General features: G+C 41.6%; 1 protein-coding gene across 1 annotated transcript in view; it reads right to left on the bottom strand.

Annotated features, from left to right (window-relative positions):
• The window catches only part of SNX4 (sorting nexin 4), a 33,883-nt gene extending 23,625 nt beyond the window's left edge, over positions 1-10,258 (bottom strand). Inside the window, 3 exon segments of the mRNA XM_051787873.1 lie at positions 8,962-9,077; positions 10,066-10,197; positions 10,199-10,258. Coding sequence (XP_051643833.1) covers positions 8,962-9,077; positions 10,066-10,197; positions 10,199-10,243 — 293 coding nt within the window. The 5' untranslated portion in view covers positions 10,244-10,258.
• Positions 10,259-16,281: the final 6,023 nt, after the last annotated feature.

The following is a 16,281-nucleotide window of genomic DNA, read 5'->3' as shown; positions in this document are numbered from 1 at the left end:
ACATAACTTCAAAAATATTAAGTAATTTTAAAGGATATTTTTAGAAAAACACAGCAAATTTCAAAGAACTTCCAATTTTTTGTTCAAAGTAGTATCTTTTTATATTTAAGGACCAAGGACATAAACTAGCTAGAGTAAGCAGGTACAAAATTGATGCATCTGAAAAATTTGTTGAAAACTTAAAACCAACATGACCTACGAAGATATTGAAGGATTTTATGTTACTATAAAAGCAGAAATCATGAAATGCTGTAGAACTGAAAAATAATATAAAAATTTGACAAGAAAAATCATTTTTCACACAATACATTTAAAGCAACAGAAATACTTTGCAATACCATAAAATAAGCATTGGGTCAGTAACACTTCTTAGCAGTTAGCATCAGCTGTCTCTTTCAGAGGCTGAACAACCCCATCTCTCTGAGCCTCTCCCTGCATGTCAGACACTCCAAGCCCATCATCATCCTTATGGCCCTTCACTGGACTTGCTTCAGTAAGTCCATATGCTCTTTGTGCTGAAGAGCTCAGAACAGGGCACAGTAAGTTATGAACTCATATGGTACTCAGCAGAATAGACTGCTATGTTATTTCTTCCAGCTGAAGTCAGGTTATGCAGTTCTTGAATTCATAAGAACATTCTGAAGTTTTAAAAACATCTAAGTAGCACACAAATTATAGATTTTTTTTTAAGCCATTCTTAACCTCCTACAAGGTTGGATTTCTAATGACCTTGCTGAAAAACAAACAATCCCACTCTAAAGCAGCCTTACATCTTGAGGTGGAAATAATGTAATACAGATTTATGCAAAAGATTTTTTTTTTACTGAGTAAGGTAGAATGACTTGTATATCTACCCTTGCCTTGAGGAAAGGACATTTATTCCAGGTGACTGAATTTGTAGGGGGGAAAAAAACTTCAGAAGGAAGAAGAAAAAAAAGGATGTATTCATAGCATTCAACACTAACAGATGCAGATTAAAACTGCTTGAGAGTGACTCAAGAAGAAAAGGTGAGCACACTGCTGGCAGCCACTAAAACTGCACTGCCAACATCCCACAGAATTCTTCCCTATTAGAGTATTTCAATTCAATGAAGTTGCAACTGCAAATACAGAGTTCTGAAGAGGGTAAGCTCAGCTTAGTGCTGGACTGACAGGCTGTGCAGCATTCCTCCCCACACTAATGTTGCACAGTTTAAATACTGTAAGACCACTTCAGCTCAAAGCAGGTATCTAATGATTGAACTATGGCTGAGTAACAGGTAAATTGAATGGATAAGGAATTGAGCTACTATGTCTCGAAAGATTAATTGTTTAGTCGAAAGCTGAAGGCATACACCTTACATTCCTAGGGGAGAAACTCCCAGCAGGGTTTGGTAAACAATCTGGCCATTCAAGACACTCACAGAAGTACTTCAGTATTACAGATCCTTTTAATCTCCAGCTTCAGCAGCTATCAAGCGGCCGCACTGACTTACACCATGGGTTTCAACAGCACTACTTTCACATGGGTTATCATCAACGCTTAAGCAAGACTGACACAATCAATACCTCCTAGGATTATGTGGACCCTGTCTAAGAACACAACTGCACAAGCAAACATGAATAGGGAGACAAGAAAAACACAGGTCAGGACTGCCCTGAGAATCCAGCCAACATCCCAGAAGGACCCATCTGTGCTGCAGACACAGATGCTGCTGTGACACCAGGAAGACACCAGAGACTCACCCAGAGCTCAGCAGATACATTGGACAGAATGAAGAAGACTGCAACCTCCTTTACCCAAATGCAGGAAGATGACAGAGATTCAGATTTCAGACCTGGTACAAGAAGTTCACCACAATATAATGGATGTTCCATTAGACAAGAATGAGAGGAAGAAAAAAAAACCAAACTGCAGGATGCAGTTGGTCCACTGCTATTACATCTCTCTGTCACTCCTATGCATAACCATTTCCTGGTCACAGGAAATGCAACCCTGGGATTGGCACAGGAGTTGTGTTTAATCAGCTCTTCTTTCCTGTACTGATTTTTCTGTAACAGAAGAGTTCCATTATTCATTTTTTTCTAAAACGTAACTAAAGTTTAAGACTGAGTGCATCGCCTCATACCTAGAGGCAGGCTCGGTGTGTGTACACACTAGTGACATTTATGGCAGCCTTGCACACTTCAGACACACAGTAGAGCTACAGAGACTTAAGAACGTACCAACAAAGGTTGACTGCAGGAACAGTTCACTTTATGTTTTCAATATCATTCTTATTCTTCTTGTCAATATGAGCTCCTAAGGAAAAGCACTCCAAGTTGCAATTATTTTTCGTCTCCACATACCTTATTCTTTGGGCTTACACTGCCATAGACAACTTCAAATATAAAGTTTTCTACTTCCCAAATATAAGATACTCAGGAAAGTTCATTTGTCTGTTTCATTTCAACAGAGAGTGTGCTTAATTGTTGTCTTCTGCTTCTAATCAAACCCATTCCCCATGCAGTGAAAGTCTGATCTTAAAAGTATCACTGTGTGAATAACCTGTAACATCAATGAGGTCAGCACAGAGAAGAATGAAAAGGAGTTTATCTCTCCAGGAAGTTTCTAGCCCAGACATTCCTACTCTGTTTTCAAGTGCACTGCTGCAGAAACACAGCTTCACACAACATCATTAAAGAACCACCTCGAATTTTGTTAGGATGCATTTGTAAGTGGCCTCAATATATCACTCCCATATCAGATACAATTACAGTAATATACATTAGATAAAGTTAGGCAGCTTGTTGATCTGCCTTAACTCATCCTGCTCTGGCTTGCCATTCCTCCACACACCCAATTTTTGCCAAAGTAGCTTTATCATGTCAAAGTTGATCTGTATTTTTCTTAGAATTCCCAATTTTTGCAGTCAAAAGAATCACATTATCATTTAATAAGTTTCAACAGTTTTAACACCACAAATATGAGAAAAGAACTAAAGAATAGTGCTCTGCTGCAAACTAACAGTAGAAAAAGAAATGAAATCGAGAAAACTGTCTTTAGAAAGTGACTTCACAGATTCAAGTCTGTTTGGGGAACTACATATACTTGACTTCCATAGTATAGATTACAGGTTAGAAGCAAATGCACTTACATTTCACATTCCTATCCTATAAATATTGAAGGAAGGCAAATACACCGATAGGATCATCACATATTTTCACAGTGCAGCAGTCCATTTATCATTTGCAAGGGTTCAGGTCAACACACCATCAGTAACCTGTCACTGTAAGAGATCACAGCCTTCTGACAGGAAAACGTTCCAGTGTAAATTACGCTCTCAGTGCTCCATAACTGTTTGGCAGAGTTAATTATAAATTAGGAGAAGCAAAGACCATGTGGAGACTCAACTGTGCAAAAAACGTTTTCAAGTTTTGTATCAGCTTTGTATTTGTCAGAATTAACAAGAACACATCAGTTATTTAAAAAAAACCCAACACAATAGTAACATCTCAAACCCACACACATACACAAGCATTAAGCAGAAAACTAAATATTAATTGACATTTTTAAAAGGTCATTTGGGAGTGTAACACTTCAGCAGGGAAGGACCACAGCTTTATAGAGAAGCCTAGTCCTAAGCCAGCACAAACCACTACCTTGTTACTTGAAGTTTTATGTCCACACAGGGCCTCAAGAACTCCAGGAGGAAGGAAGCAGACTGCCAGACCAGATCATGCCATTCACTGCATCTTCCCTGCTCACACTGAAGACATCAAGGAAGTTTATTAGATCTAAAGCCTACTGCCAATTTGTTCTGACAAAGCAGATGTGTGGACAAAAGGCTAGGCTTCCCTCAGTCTAAGTTAATCAAGCTTTACAACCCTTATGAGGGACACAAAAGCTTCACACTATACCCTGATGAAAAAGATTAAATTACTAACAGAGTATCTTGAAGGTCAAACCTGCCTGTGTAGTTTGTTCTTTCTTAACTAGACAGCATCCAATACAACCTCCTCACCATAGTCTGTGTTAAGCAGCCTGACACTATTTCTCTTCTCAGATCATACTTACATCCTTTATTCTAACATGCATTTATTCTGTCTTAGAAGTGCAAACGCTACCTTTTACAGTTGCAGTTGTTGCTTTATCTTCATCAGGAGGGTGCCTATGTAGCACCAAACAAGGCAGCCATGTTTCTTTAATTAACTCATTTAAATAAATTTAAAATTACTTTGAAATTATTAACACTAGTTTCAGATTCCCACTTACACCCAGGCTTACAGCAAAGCTGCCAGATTCTGCTTTCCAGAGCACACAATGCTACAGAGTTGGGTAAAGGAGGGGAGCAGCAAAGTTCTTTGCAAAGCTGTGGTGCAAAATCACTGCACAGCCCTCAGTTTGGAGCCTGCACCCACAGCACGGCCTTTCAAACGAGGTAATAAGAGTTTGAAACTGCATAGATGGATTTGGGACAGGCAAGTAAGATTAGAGAATTTTTTTTTTTTAATCACAGCAAAAATGTCTCCACCTGGTTACACATGAGGCCATAAAATATCACCAATTACAAGAACATTTCTCCCCAGGAACCCTATTTCAGAAAGGAAGTAGAAATTCACAAAGGTACTCATTACACTCAATACCTTCACTACCATCTAATTTTTTAGACCACATTATGAACTCCCCCATTAAATGCAAGTATTGCAGACCAGTTTCAATTAAGATTATAATCACTTGTTGACATTCAGTCAAACTTCTCAATTTGTTTTGGTTCTAAAAACACAATATAATACTTGTACAGTCTTCAGGCAGGAAAACCATATGTTTCCCCTTTAAGTACAGTTTTAACAATGCAAGTTATTCATTCCATGAACCAACCTGCCTGAAAAAATTAAAAAGACAAAATTGAAACCTTCAGTTTTTACATTCATAACTGATGTTATCATAACCAATTCGAAGATTACATTACTCCCTGTCACGTTCATTTGCCTTAATTCAAAGTGCCAATGTGAAAACTTTAGTCCATCTAATTAACCTCTTCTCACTTCCTGTTTAAAACCAATTACCTCAAATGAGCCATTAAACAATTCTGAGCGCAATAAAAAGATGAACGGCTGCAAAATATTAAATCAGGCGAGAAGGAAATACATGAGTTTATTTCCTTGTAAAAGCCCTCACCTCTTCAGGGGTAGAAGCATTAATTTTGCTTCCAGCCTTTGACCTTCCAGTGCATGAGAAGTGACACTTCCATTCCCCTGCAGTGGGCAAGGTTCACTCTCTGTGCAGAGGAACACTATTTTAGAGGGATGGGCAACTTTTCTCACTAGCTACTTAGAAATAGTCTCTCTATTCAGGCCTCTCAGACAGCTGATATCTAATGACTGCTCTTCTACCTGGTAAGCTGTATGACAAAGAAGCACTTCTCTTGCCACGGGATATTTCACGGCCAGCTGATTCTTTGGTATTTTACACTTCACCCAGTTTGCTGTATTTAATCAAAATATACATTTATTAGGCAGATTAATTATTCATAGTATCAATTAAGTAAAAATCAACAGTAAGTTTTCAAAGCCTCTGTCTTCTTTCACCTCCCAGCTCTCCTCTGGTTAAAGCTCATGCTGAATTTAGACTTTCTTTCTTCCTAATACCTCCTTTGGACGGAGCAGACAAGTCTTCCTGACTCTCAATGACCAAAATCTGCCTTTTGCTGTTTTATCAGAAGACAACATACTTCTGTGGGCTTTCATCCTGTGCCTCTCCCCAAGAAACACAAGAGTGGGCTTTTCACCTAGCCCAGCATGGAATGGGAGACTTTGGGAATGGTATTCAAACAAAACATAACAAAGGAAAAACTCCCGAAATCCCATGGTGCAGCCCTACTACCACTGAACTGCAGCCTGGCTGGCTACTGATTTCCAAGTTCACTTCTCTCACAGAAACTTTCTTTAGAAGTTCTTACACTTTGGGTGGGCAATCCAAGGTCTTAACAGAGAAGCTGTTATCACTCCTGTCACAATTTAACTACTGGAAAACTTTCCAAATACTCAAAACAGAAATAACATTAGTAACTTCCCAGTCATATTGGGGCAGTATGACTGGGAAATACACTGAGTCACCTTGGCAATTTACTTCAAGAGGAAGTGAAGACTAGTAGGGCTGGAAACCAGGGATCCTGCTATTAAGTAGTCAGATACCAGGCTGCACAAGGTTGTGCCACTTTTTCCTAAAGCCACATTTAAAACAAACAAAAGAATACACTCTAGTCATCATATTATTTGATCACAAAGGCCAAACTAGAAGTCTTAAAGTGAGCAGGATGGAAGCAAAGTGAACTACATGGGAAGTGTCCTACTACTACACAAGAAATTGTTTACTTTAAAGGAGAACAGCATTCCCCAAATGTCCTATAACTAAAAGTGCATCAAAACAGATCACTTATAAAGGTGCTGTGCATTCTGATTGACTTTCAGTTCTGTCATGAAAAATAACAGGTACAAGAGCAGGAGTCAGGGGTTTATACTATCCCAGTTCCTGTAGTTTCATGCAGACTCTGATATAAGACACAGCTGCCTAAAATTCTAACAAGCAAGTCTGAATTTAGATAAGGTCTTGAATATTTGTAATTTCCCTTATAGAAAGCAAATCATAGGCTGAGCACTTACATCTCAAGAAGGAATATTTAGCTACACATCTTAATTATAAGAATTTGTACTTGCCTTAATGCCATTTCCCAAAAAGAGGGGGAAGTGTCCCCTGTTCTTACAGGGAGAATATAAAAACTAAGTTATTTTTAAATAACTGTATGGTTTAACGGAAGCTGTGAAACAAACTGACATCATGACTAATTGAATAGAAATAGTTCCCCACAAAAATCTAATTAGCTAATGCAGAAAGGTGTAAACCAAGAATATAGGGGATGCTTTCAAGAAGCACAACCCTTGGAATTTGCTGAGGCTCTGTGGTCTATGGGAATGGAGTTCATTTTGTTTCAAAGAAACCCATCTACATCAAGGTATAATATAACTTCCAAAAAAAAATCATAAAAGTCACATGAAAATGTGAGCATAGTAATAAGTCTTCATTTTGAAAAGAAAAAGTAAGCAACACCATAGCTTGCATTTTGAAAACATTTTCAGCACTGGTGAAACTTACATGTTAAAAGTTTAAGCACTTAGCTCCTGTTCTGTACCACATACACAGGGGTCATCACTGCATCCATCTTGTGTCTCTTATTCACCCAGATACAATTCCTCAATTAAAACTGAAATTAAATCCTAGATAGCAGTAACGGTGGAACCCCAGTTCACATAAACGTAATGCAACTATTATTAAGTGGTCTTCCTTTTATATTACTATAAAAGTTTTATTCTTCAGCTACAGAATATCCTATTACCCACAGACAAATTGCTGTAAGCCCACCTACAGCTACAGGCTCAGCAGGAAGCACATTTAACAGCCACCATTTATATTTATGCAAGAAATCTTGCCTTCTCAGCAAAAGGAAAAGAGAACCCATTTTATTAGAGATGTGACAAACCCACATTTTCAATAGTTCTGTGACAAACATGTCTTGGTATTTGCTGACCACAGAATAAAATAAATCTAAATGAAAAAATGCAATCTGAGCAGCAAAATACAGTTTTGCCACTATAGAAGAACAACCAGTAAAGACCAGCAGGAGAGAGTGTAAAGTAACACAGGGATGACTGGGAAAGGAGATGCAGTCAGCATGTTCTGGGGCTGCATAAAACTACCCCCAGAATACACTTCACATCATAGTTAGACACCAATGATTCCAGTTTTCTTCTCTTTTCCTTCAGAAAGATTATTACAAGGAAAATAACACTTATTTTACATGAGAAGATGTGATCTTTAATATCAATACACTCTAAAAGTATTTTTTAAGCATCTGAGCAACTGCCAAAGAACTACAATATTTGAAAAATATAATACATGTCTATTTTGGATTTCATTTTGTAAGTTTAGCAAAAATACAGTAAAACATATCCCAGTAGGTTTGCAGTCAGTTTGACTGGCGTGTCCATTAGTTAAACAAGCTAAGAAGCCTTTTAAATTTGAACTCTTCAGAGCCTTTGCAAAATGCAACTGCTTTGTTTCAGAAGGTTTTATCTATATAGCAGATCATTCCCAAGGCAAGGCCCAAAGGTTAAAAGTGGTAATATAAAGAAGAGAGAAGCAAAACTCCCAATAAAGTCTAATTCTGAAATTCTTGATTCAGCTGAGTAACATGATCCTGCATAATAGGAGTCATCTGTGACTGTTTGAGAAGTAAGGATAAGTTAGAAAATATTTTAAAGCTTTTTTCACTACTCAATACTTGACATTTTAAGTTGTCTTTGTGGTACTGAGCATGTTTATCAAAGTAGTATTATTAATCTTGTTAATACAAGAAGATTGAAAGCAGTAAGTCCTCCAGTGAAAGTTCAAGGTAGTATGAAGAAAGGAAGCAGTTAATTAACCCTGACCCTTAGACCATCTACAGGGAGGATGTGGTGATCAGATCAAGCAAAACACTCCAAATATTAGCGGAACAGTAAATTTTCACCACATGACATAAGTCATGAGACTTCTTTATTTTCTTGTGATCTCCAGCAAGCTTAACCACTATGTTAGACCTCTCTCATATACAACCTCATAAATATGTGTATAAATTTGCCCAAACTATGTCTAAGAAATAACCAAGCAGTTGTTGACACCATATTAAAGCAACAACTTTCAAGCATGCATTTTCCCACCTAGCTCCAAATCAAGAATTAGAGTACAGTTACACAACACCAGCACTAGTACTAAACTGGAGATCAGCTGCCAAGTTTTCACAGGAAAAGAGCCTCCACAGTGGGTTGATAAGCACATGACAAAGCACAAACCAGCTAAATCCTCTCATCAACTGTACCTGAATATTTTTAGGGGTGGAAGGAGGGAAAATCTGTTAAGAATGGTACATCCATGCACTCTGAGAGCAAGCTCTCATCACCCACCTAGTCTCAATGAGGTAAGCAGTGTATGTTTCTTGTATGTTCATGGCATTCCTCCCAGTCCGCTTTTCAGCTTCTGAAACAGTGATTTCCATTTTCTTTGCCAAACAGTCTTCCATCTTTTTAGAAGAGGAAAATAAAGATTCATGCAACATTAATCACACAAGGCAAAGGCTACTAACCCTGCCTCCCCTTCTCCCACACCACATTTGTTCAAATAAGACAGGTCTCTGTGGGATAAAGGCTTTGACAGGACTTCATTTTATACCTATGTTCTCTATCACATTTGCAAGTGAAAACAGAAAACCTGCTTTGAGGAGAAAAGAGCAAAGTTAACAAACTAACAACTTCAGATACCAAAAATCACCCTGAGCCAGGAAAATACAGAAAGGAAAAGTATTTTTCTTTACAGGTAACAAAGTAACCTTTTTAAAAGCAAACAAACAAACAAACAAACCCCATTACTTTGTATCCAAACACTTCCCAGCTACCGGTGAATTCCTCCTCAGAACACCTGGGACGTGTAACCACCTCTCCTCTTTCACAGGAAACACAACACATCCGCACCGAAATGTTTTTCTTTTAATCTCTCAGAGGAGAACGGTTATCTTTTACACATTTGCAACCAGGAACCAGTCAGGACCACACACCCACCCAGGAAAGGCAGAGCTGCACTGAGCAGGAAGGGGGGATTCATTTGTGAAATTAAGGGGGAGGAGGAAACAAAAAGGGTAATTGATAATAATCAATAATAATCTGACACTAGGGACGAGGACAGAGGGTGCACAAAGCTGTCTGACAGAGGCCAGACCGAGTCTGGAAGCAAAGCCGCGCAGCTCAGAGGGTCGGGCTGCACAGCTCTGCCGGGCAGGGCTCGGCCCCGGGCAGGTGGACGAAGGGCTCGTCCCACCTGTAGCCCCTTCCCGCGGCGGCGGGCAGCGCAGGGCACCGCCCGGCCCGGCCCGGCCCGGCCTCCCCGCGCCCCTCCGCCCCCCCGCCCGGCCCGGGCAGCGCGCTCAGGAAAGGCCGGTGCTCGCCCCGGCCGAGCAGGCCCCGGTCCCGGGGCGGGGGACACCGCCCCTCCGCCGCCGCCCCCCTCACCCTCACCGCGGCCGCGGGCTGCTCCGGGGGCAGCAGGGCGCCGTCCTCTTCCTCGTCCTCCTCCTCGTCCTCCTCCTCCTCGGGGCGGCTGCCGCTCGGCTCGGGCTCGGCGCTCTCCATGGGGCTCGGGGGCTCGGCCGCCGCGCTGCGCGCAGGCGCTGATCCCGGCTCCGGGCAAACCCATGGCCGGCCCTAGAGCCGGGCCGGGCCGGGGAGTGTCCGCGGGGCCGCCCCGGGTCCCGCCGCCGGCCGTGCCCACCGACACGCTCGATCCCGGGGCGCTGCCGGCGTCCGGCCCGCCCTGGTGCCCGCAAGGGGCTCGATAGTGCCCCTCTGCACCGACACCCCCCGTTGTGACCGTGCTCCGCAGCCGTGAGCCTCCCGTCCGGGACGGGGACAGAGCTTCCCCTGACCGCCCACCCTCGGCCTTACAGCTGCCAATGTTTATTTCTAAGATTTGTTTGTGGTGTTGTTCCTCTCTCTAGTTCTCAGGTCATCCCAGAGTTTCTCACGCCTTTCTTGCTTGGATTTTTTGACAGCCTGTGTTGTTCTAGCAAATAGCACACCTTAAACAAACAAACAAAAAATATGTGCCATATTAGTAGGAAATATTTCAGATATTTTTCTGTCTTTCGTCTGTAGCAGGAGTTGTCACTTTTCTTTACACAGTCTCTTTCAGCAGCCAATAACTTTCCCACCGGATGTTTGTTAGCATTAGGCAGCTCGGGTTATTTTTTAAAGCCCACCAGCCCGTTATTTCCCCACTCTCAATCCTTTGCTAGTAGAGAAGGACTCATTCGTGCTGTATTCCTTACCCTATCGGCTGCCCAGCCTTTTCCATCAGCTCCCTCCCGGCGCTGGCATGACACCAAGAAGGGCATTCTGCTCACCATCTCTGCTGGCCAACACCTAAGCATGTCCCATCCCATCACGCTTCCCCAGGAAGGACCCGAGTGGTTAAAATCTGCCGAGTTCAGCTCTGGGGAAGCCTCTGTCATTTATTAAAAGCCCCAGCCATCTTGTCTCTTCTCATTAAGCAGGAACAAACCTTCCTGTGCATTTCTGTTATTCCTAGCCTGTCTTTTTGGAGAGATATACAGCAAGTCCACCCGGCAGCTCCTCCAGAACATCAGTTAATGTATCACACGCTATACATAAATACACCTTCATTATTGCAGCCTTTGGGTTTATTGCCTCATGATCCCATGGTACCTACACAGTCCTTGTGGGGCTGGCAAACTGGATGAAGAGATTGCTCCTATATATTCCTCGTAATCCAAACACCATTTTGGACACTCGGGAACAGAGCCCTTGTTCCCTGGTTTACATATCACATCATTCCCTGGAGAGTTCCCATTTTTGCACCAAATTCATGTCCTTTGATTCAGCACTACATTCTTTATTATTCTCATGTAGCTTTTTTTTCTTTTCTTGTCCTTTTCAAACCCAGGTTAAAGGCCACCTCAGGGGATTACAGAGTGGATATTATGTGTTTCTTTGCTTTGCTTTTTTTCTGCTTTGCATAGGAAACGGGTTTTTTTCAGTGTTGACCAGAGCTGAATTTGCATACAGTTTTCATCCAAAATTTAATCTTTTTCTTTCAACGACAGTTAAAATAAATCTCAAAATCCCCTTTGAAGACCCCGTGAATTAATATTTGGCGTCTGGTTTCTATTCTGTTGTCTTCAATGTTTACTCAACTTTTTCCTCAGCTTGTTTGAACGGATACCTCAATCTGTCCTTTCCCACCCCTCCACCACTGTAGCTGGATGGAGTTTCCCAAGCTTTTCCACAAAAGGCTTTCCTAAAACAAAAGTTTTTTACAAGTATGTGAACTGTGATTTGTCCTCTGAATAGGACTGATTTAAGATTTGTTTTCTAAACCCAAAGTCCAGTTTAGATGTAAAAGCATGATTGCATGCTGTAAGGCACAGTCTGTTTTCCATTAGGGTATGGTTTTCTTATGTTTACTCAAGATGTACATTAAGATACATACCTTGTATCAATTACACTTGCATTTGCAGCATGCACATACTGAATTTTTTCTGATCCGTATCAGTGATATGATGGAAATATTTATGTGAGGCTCACGCAGGATATCATACTTTGTATTAAATATTTTTATTATGGAAACAACATTATCAATAAAGTACAGTAATATTTTGTGGATCTAACATTCTATGATTTCAAAAACTATTTTCACCTTTGAATTTTCTTTGTAGTAATAAAAGTTGCGGAGAAGAGTTAAAACACTGGATATAGAAGGAGGATAGTGATAGAAGTGCCCAAACCAAGTTGAGCAGCAGCCTGGGTAGCCCTTATGTACATTATAGCCTGGGGAGCTTTAGAGGAGAGTGAGATGTCCTGAGAAACTAGTGTGCAATGGAGAGGTCTTCAATAAGCACCACCATCTCCAGCAAAGTGCTTTTCCTCAGCCACATTTTCCTACCTCAGCCTGCAAAATGGGCTAACAGTATTTTCTAATAGCACAGTACTGCTCTCAGGAGAAATTCCAGGACTGGTGCTACTTTGGTCAGAATAAGCTTTAGTGTTTTCCCCCTAAGCTAGGCACAACCATTCATGCAGCCAGGCCCTCTTTGGATCCCCTCCGGTCAGGATGTGAGTCCAGTTTCCTTCAGGTCACTCTAACCAGGACACTCTCCTCCTCTTCAGCATGTTCACTAGGCAGCATAACCCTTGTTCTTCAACCTTAAGAAAGCAAACTCAACTTCCTACCTTCAAGTCCCTTCAGTCTCTGAAGCTGTCCTGACTCCCATCACAGCCTCTGTAAAACAGGGAGCTCTATCTTTTTCCATCCTTAAGTCTGTTCTTTTTAATCCTACTGTTACTCTGGATAAACTGCTTTTTGGCAGAAGAGAGCTAACCAAGGTATATTACCTTATGAATTAGATTCCTAGTGCTTTTTGTAAGGTTATGTGTGTTTCCTTTCCTTGGATCTTTTGACAGTCTGTGTTGCTCTAGCAAATAACACACCTTAAACAAACAAAAAAACATATTAATGGGAAATATTTCACAACAGCTTTGTCACAACACTATTTATCAGTATCTTCATTTAGAGTTCCTCATCCCTTCAACCTCTTAGAAGTAGTTAGAATTAAAAGATACTACAACTACCATCAACAACCATCACTTTGCTACTGAGAACTTAAATGAAAACACCTAAAGCAGCGGCTCTGCTTTGCATCTATCCTGCAACACCCATGGCCTTTCAGTAACCTCAGGAAGAGACAGTAAAGCAGCCAATACTCCTGCTGACGAGAGTCGCGTATCCTGTGCAGTGTCTGGCTGTGCCGGCGGCTGAAAGCAATGGGGTACAGTACAGAGTAGATTCCTGGAGCAACACAGCTGGAGCTGAGGACCCACCATCCACACCACACATATTTTAGCTGATGATTTTTAGGGTGCCTCTAGCCCACTTCCAGGGACTGGCCACCCTTCACACCTTCCAGTTTGGCTGTTACCAGAAAAAAATCAGTGTGTGCCCTGCCTTAAGCCTGCCTTGTAGTGTAAGCCAAAGCATTCCTTTGGCCAGGAGTTTCTCTTCAAAAGCACATTCCTGATCCATGGTTCAGGCTCCTGGATCCTTTCATAGTTTTACTACTAATAATAATAGTACAAAGATCATGAGTAAGGCTGTCAAACTGCTCCTACAGGCTAATTCCTCCAGAACCTAAGGTGTTTGCTATCTGGAGGTCTCTGGCAGCTGAAGTGATGCCCACTTGTGCTGTTGGTCTTCAAAGGCTGATCATCACTGAAGACCCTGGCATCTGTCTGCATGTGATGTCCTCGGTATGATGGATGCAGCAGAAAACAGTGCTTGCTTAGGATCCTTAAGAAAACACAGAAGAGGAGTGAACGTCAAGGAACTGTCAGTAAAATGCATGAGTAGCTGCTTTGGCATGGAATACTGCAGGAGGAAAAGTAGGTGAGTTCAGGCTCCTCATAGACATATTTCTATCATCTAAATATCTGTGTGACATGATCACTAAACAGTAGGAAAATCAAAATATTGTTAATTTTTCAGAAGAAGAAAAGCTCAAGGGAAGATAAGCAGAGAGTGGAAAAGAGAGATGGGTGCAGGAAATCACTCAATTCCACTCCATCTGAAATTGGTAGCAGTGGTTTCCATCCATTTCAGCTATGGCAGATCGAGTTCCACAAATACAAGCACAAAGGCCAAAACTAATCCACATTTTTGAAAGAATCTGTACAAACACATCAATAGTATGAATGAAAACTTAATGAAAGTGGCTTCAAAAGGAGCTTGAAATGAGCTGTGAGAAAAACTCAAAACTTCAGAGGAAGAAACCCAGAAGATTTGGGACAGAATTGAAGAGAAAAAACCCAACAAACCAACTCAGTAACATTGTAAATGTTAGAGGTGGTACACCTTTACTTAATCTTGATGCAGCATTCATCAAAGAACCTGTTGCACACCATCTGTGAGAAGTTAGAAGTTAGGCCAGTGTTTCTGGACTATGCAAAGACTCCAACAAAAGTCAGGCATCACAAAAAGTGCAATTATGCTTCATGGCTACCAAAACGAGCATTAACTGAGAGGCAGGAGCATGGGGAAGCTGGCAGGGCTGAGGAGAATTGATTGAGGCAACGCAGACAAGGCCACCTGTGGCCAGAGGAGGTATGGCCATGTCCCTCAGGATGCAGTGCTGGCTTTAATTGCTCATGCTCCTCATGCTATCTGATCATCAAATGTTGCCACACCATCACTGGGACAGGCTGTAGCAAGAGAATGGAAAATGCCAAAGGTATTTTTCATGGTATTTTTCCTTAGGTGAATGCAGGATGGACGTGATGGCTGGATTGGATCCACCCTGCAGGATGCACATCTTTCCCAGGCAACTGTTGCTGATGGCACAGTGAAGCCAAGGTCAGGCTTATACGATGCAGAAGTGATGACTTTTCTGGGGTTTAATTAAATACCAGGACAACTTGAGAGGAGTTCAATATGATTGCACAATAAATGCACATAAATTAGGAGTATGGATTTCTGCTGCTCACAGGTAGAAGCTAAGTCCCAATCCTATCAGGTAGCTGTTTTCCTTAGACCTGTCTTTTAATACTTCAAAGTATAAAATTGATTCTCCTCACGACAAAACCACTCATGGAGCTCATCTAAAGCCCAACATAACTACTGACATAAACAGATTAAAGTAAAGAACAATGTAGAAGCAACAAATATTAGTCCAGTCATGTAATGTGCAGGAAATCAAGAGGGCCAAGGGAACATCTCCTGATTGCACAAGTAAACCCAACACTTTTTGTTGTAGCCAGTCATTTTAAACTCAGCGCTCCTACTATGATCTCTGGGGTCTAGAGGGCATGGAGGAGGCCTGGGGAAGCTTGGGAGCACTGGCCCTTGCATTAGCACCATCTGGGGCATGGTTACATGGTTCCCTTCTCTCCCTTCACATTCCCCATCACATGAGGTGATCTTCACCCCTGGGAAGAATAATAAGTTTGACTCAGCTGGGTCCGGCACATGTTCGTTGTGACGTTACCCTGCACGGGGGTATTTAGTGCTCACGTTGGAGCTTCAGATCTCTTGTTTGATTGCTGAGCCTTGCCTCCCACGGTGGAAACTCAGGCTGCTTGCAACCTTCGTTTAAATATATGTTATATTGTTTCAGGTGTCCAAAGTTTTATTTTACTTCTCTAGTAAATATCTTCAGCTCCTAAACGAGAACTTTGGGAAAACTTCTCCCACAATGCAACTTAAAAATCACCCTGCAGAGACCTTACGTTCCTCAGCTTAAATCCAGCCTTCAGTGTGCCTTGAGTTATGAGGCTGTCCAGACCACTAATAGAGGAGCAGGGGAATTTACACCAAAAGGAAAAAACAAGCCAACAATAAAAATAACCATTTATCTCTTCTTCCTCCCCAGTGTCTTACTCAAAAGGTCACTGTGTTCTTTCATGGAAGCAAAGCTCTATAATGTGAGTTTAGACACTTTAGGCTAAGCCCCAGAGTCCTTACTCACTTTCCCCCGAGTAGCTTTGGCAGATTTTTAGTTTGAATCTTTTCCTTGGATAAGATCTAAGAAATAACCAGGGTCTCCAGAACGGAGCTGTTAGTCAGAGAAAAGCCAGGTCAGTGGGGCACGTGCTACAGGGCTCCCCACTTAACTCTGCGTGACTCACAGCACAGCGCTAGGAAAGAAACAAGCTCCTAGCCTCCCTTTC

The sequence above is a fragment of the Manacus candei genome, unplaced genomic scaffold, assembly GCF_025592945.1.
Source record: "Manacus candei isolate 608988 ecotype Guabito, Panama unplaced genomic scaffold, ASM2559294v1 h1tg000023l, whole genome shotgun sequence".
NCBI lineage: Eukaryota > Metazoa > Chordata > Aves > Passeriformes > Pipridae > Manacus > Manacus candei.
The sequence above is the reverse complement of the archived record's forward strand: the minus strand, read 5'-3'. Positions and strand labels throughout refer to the sequence as shown.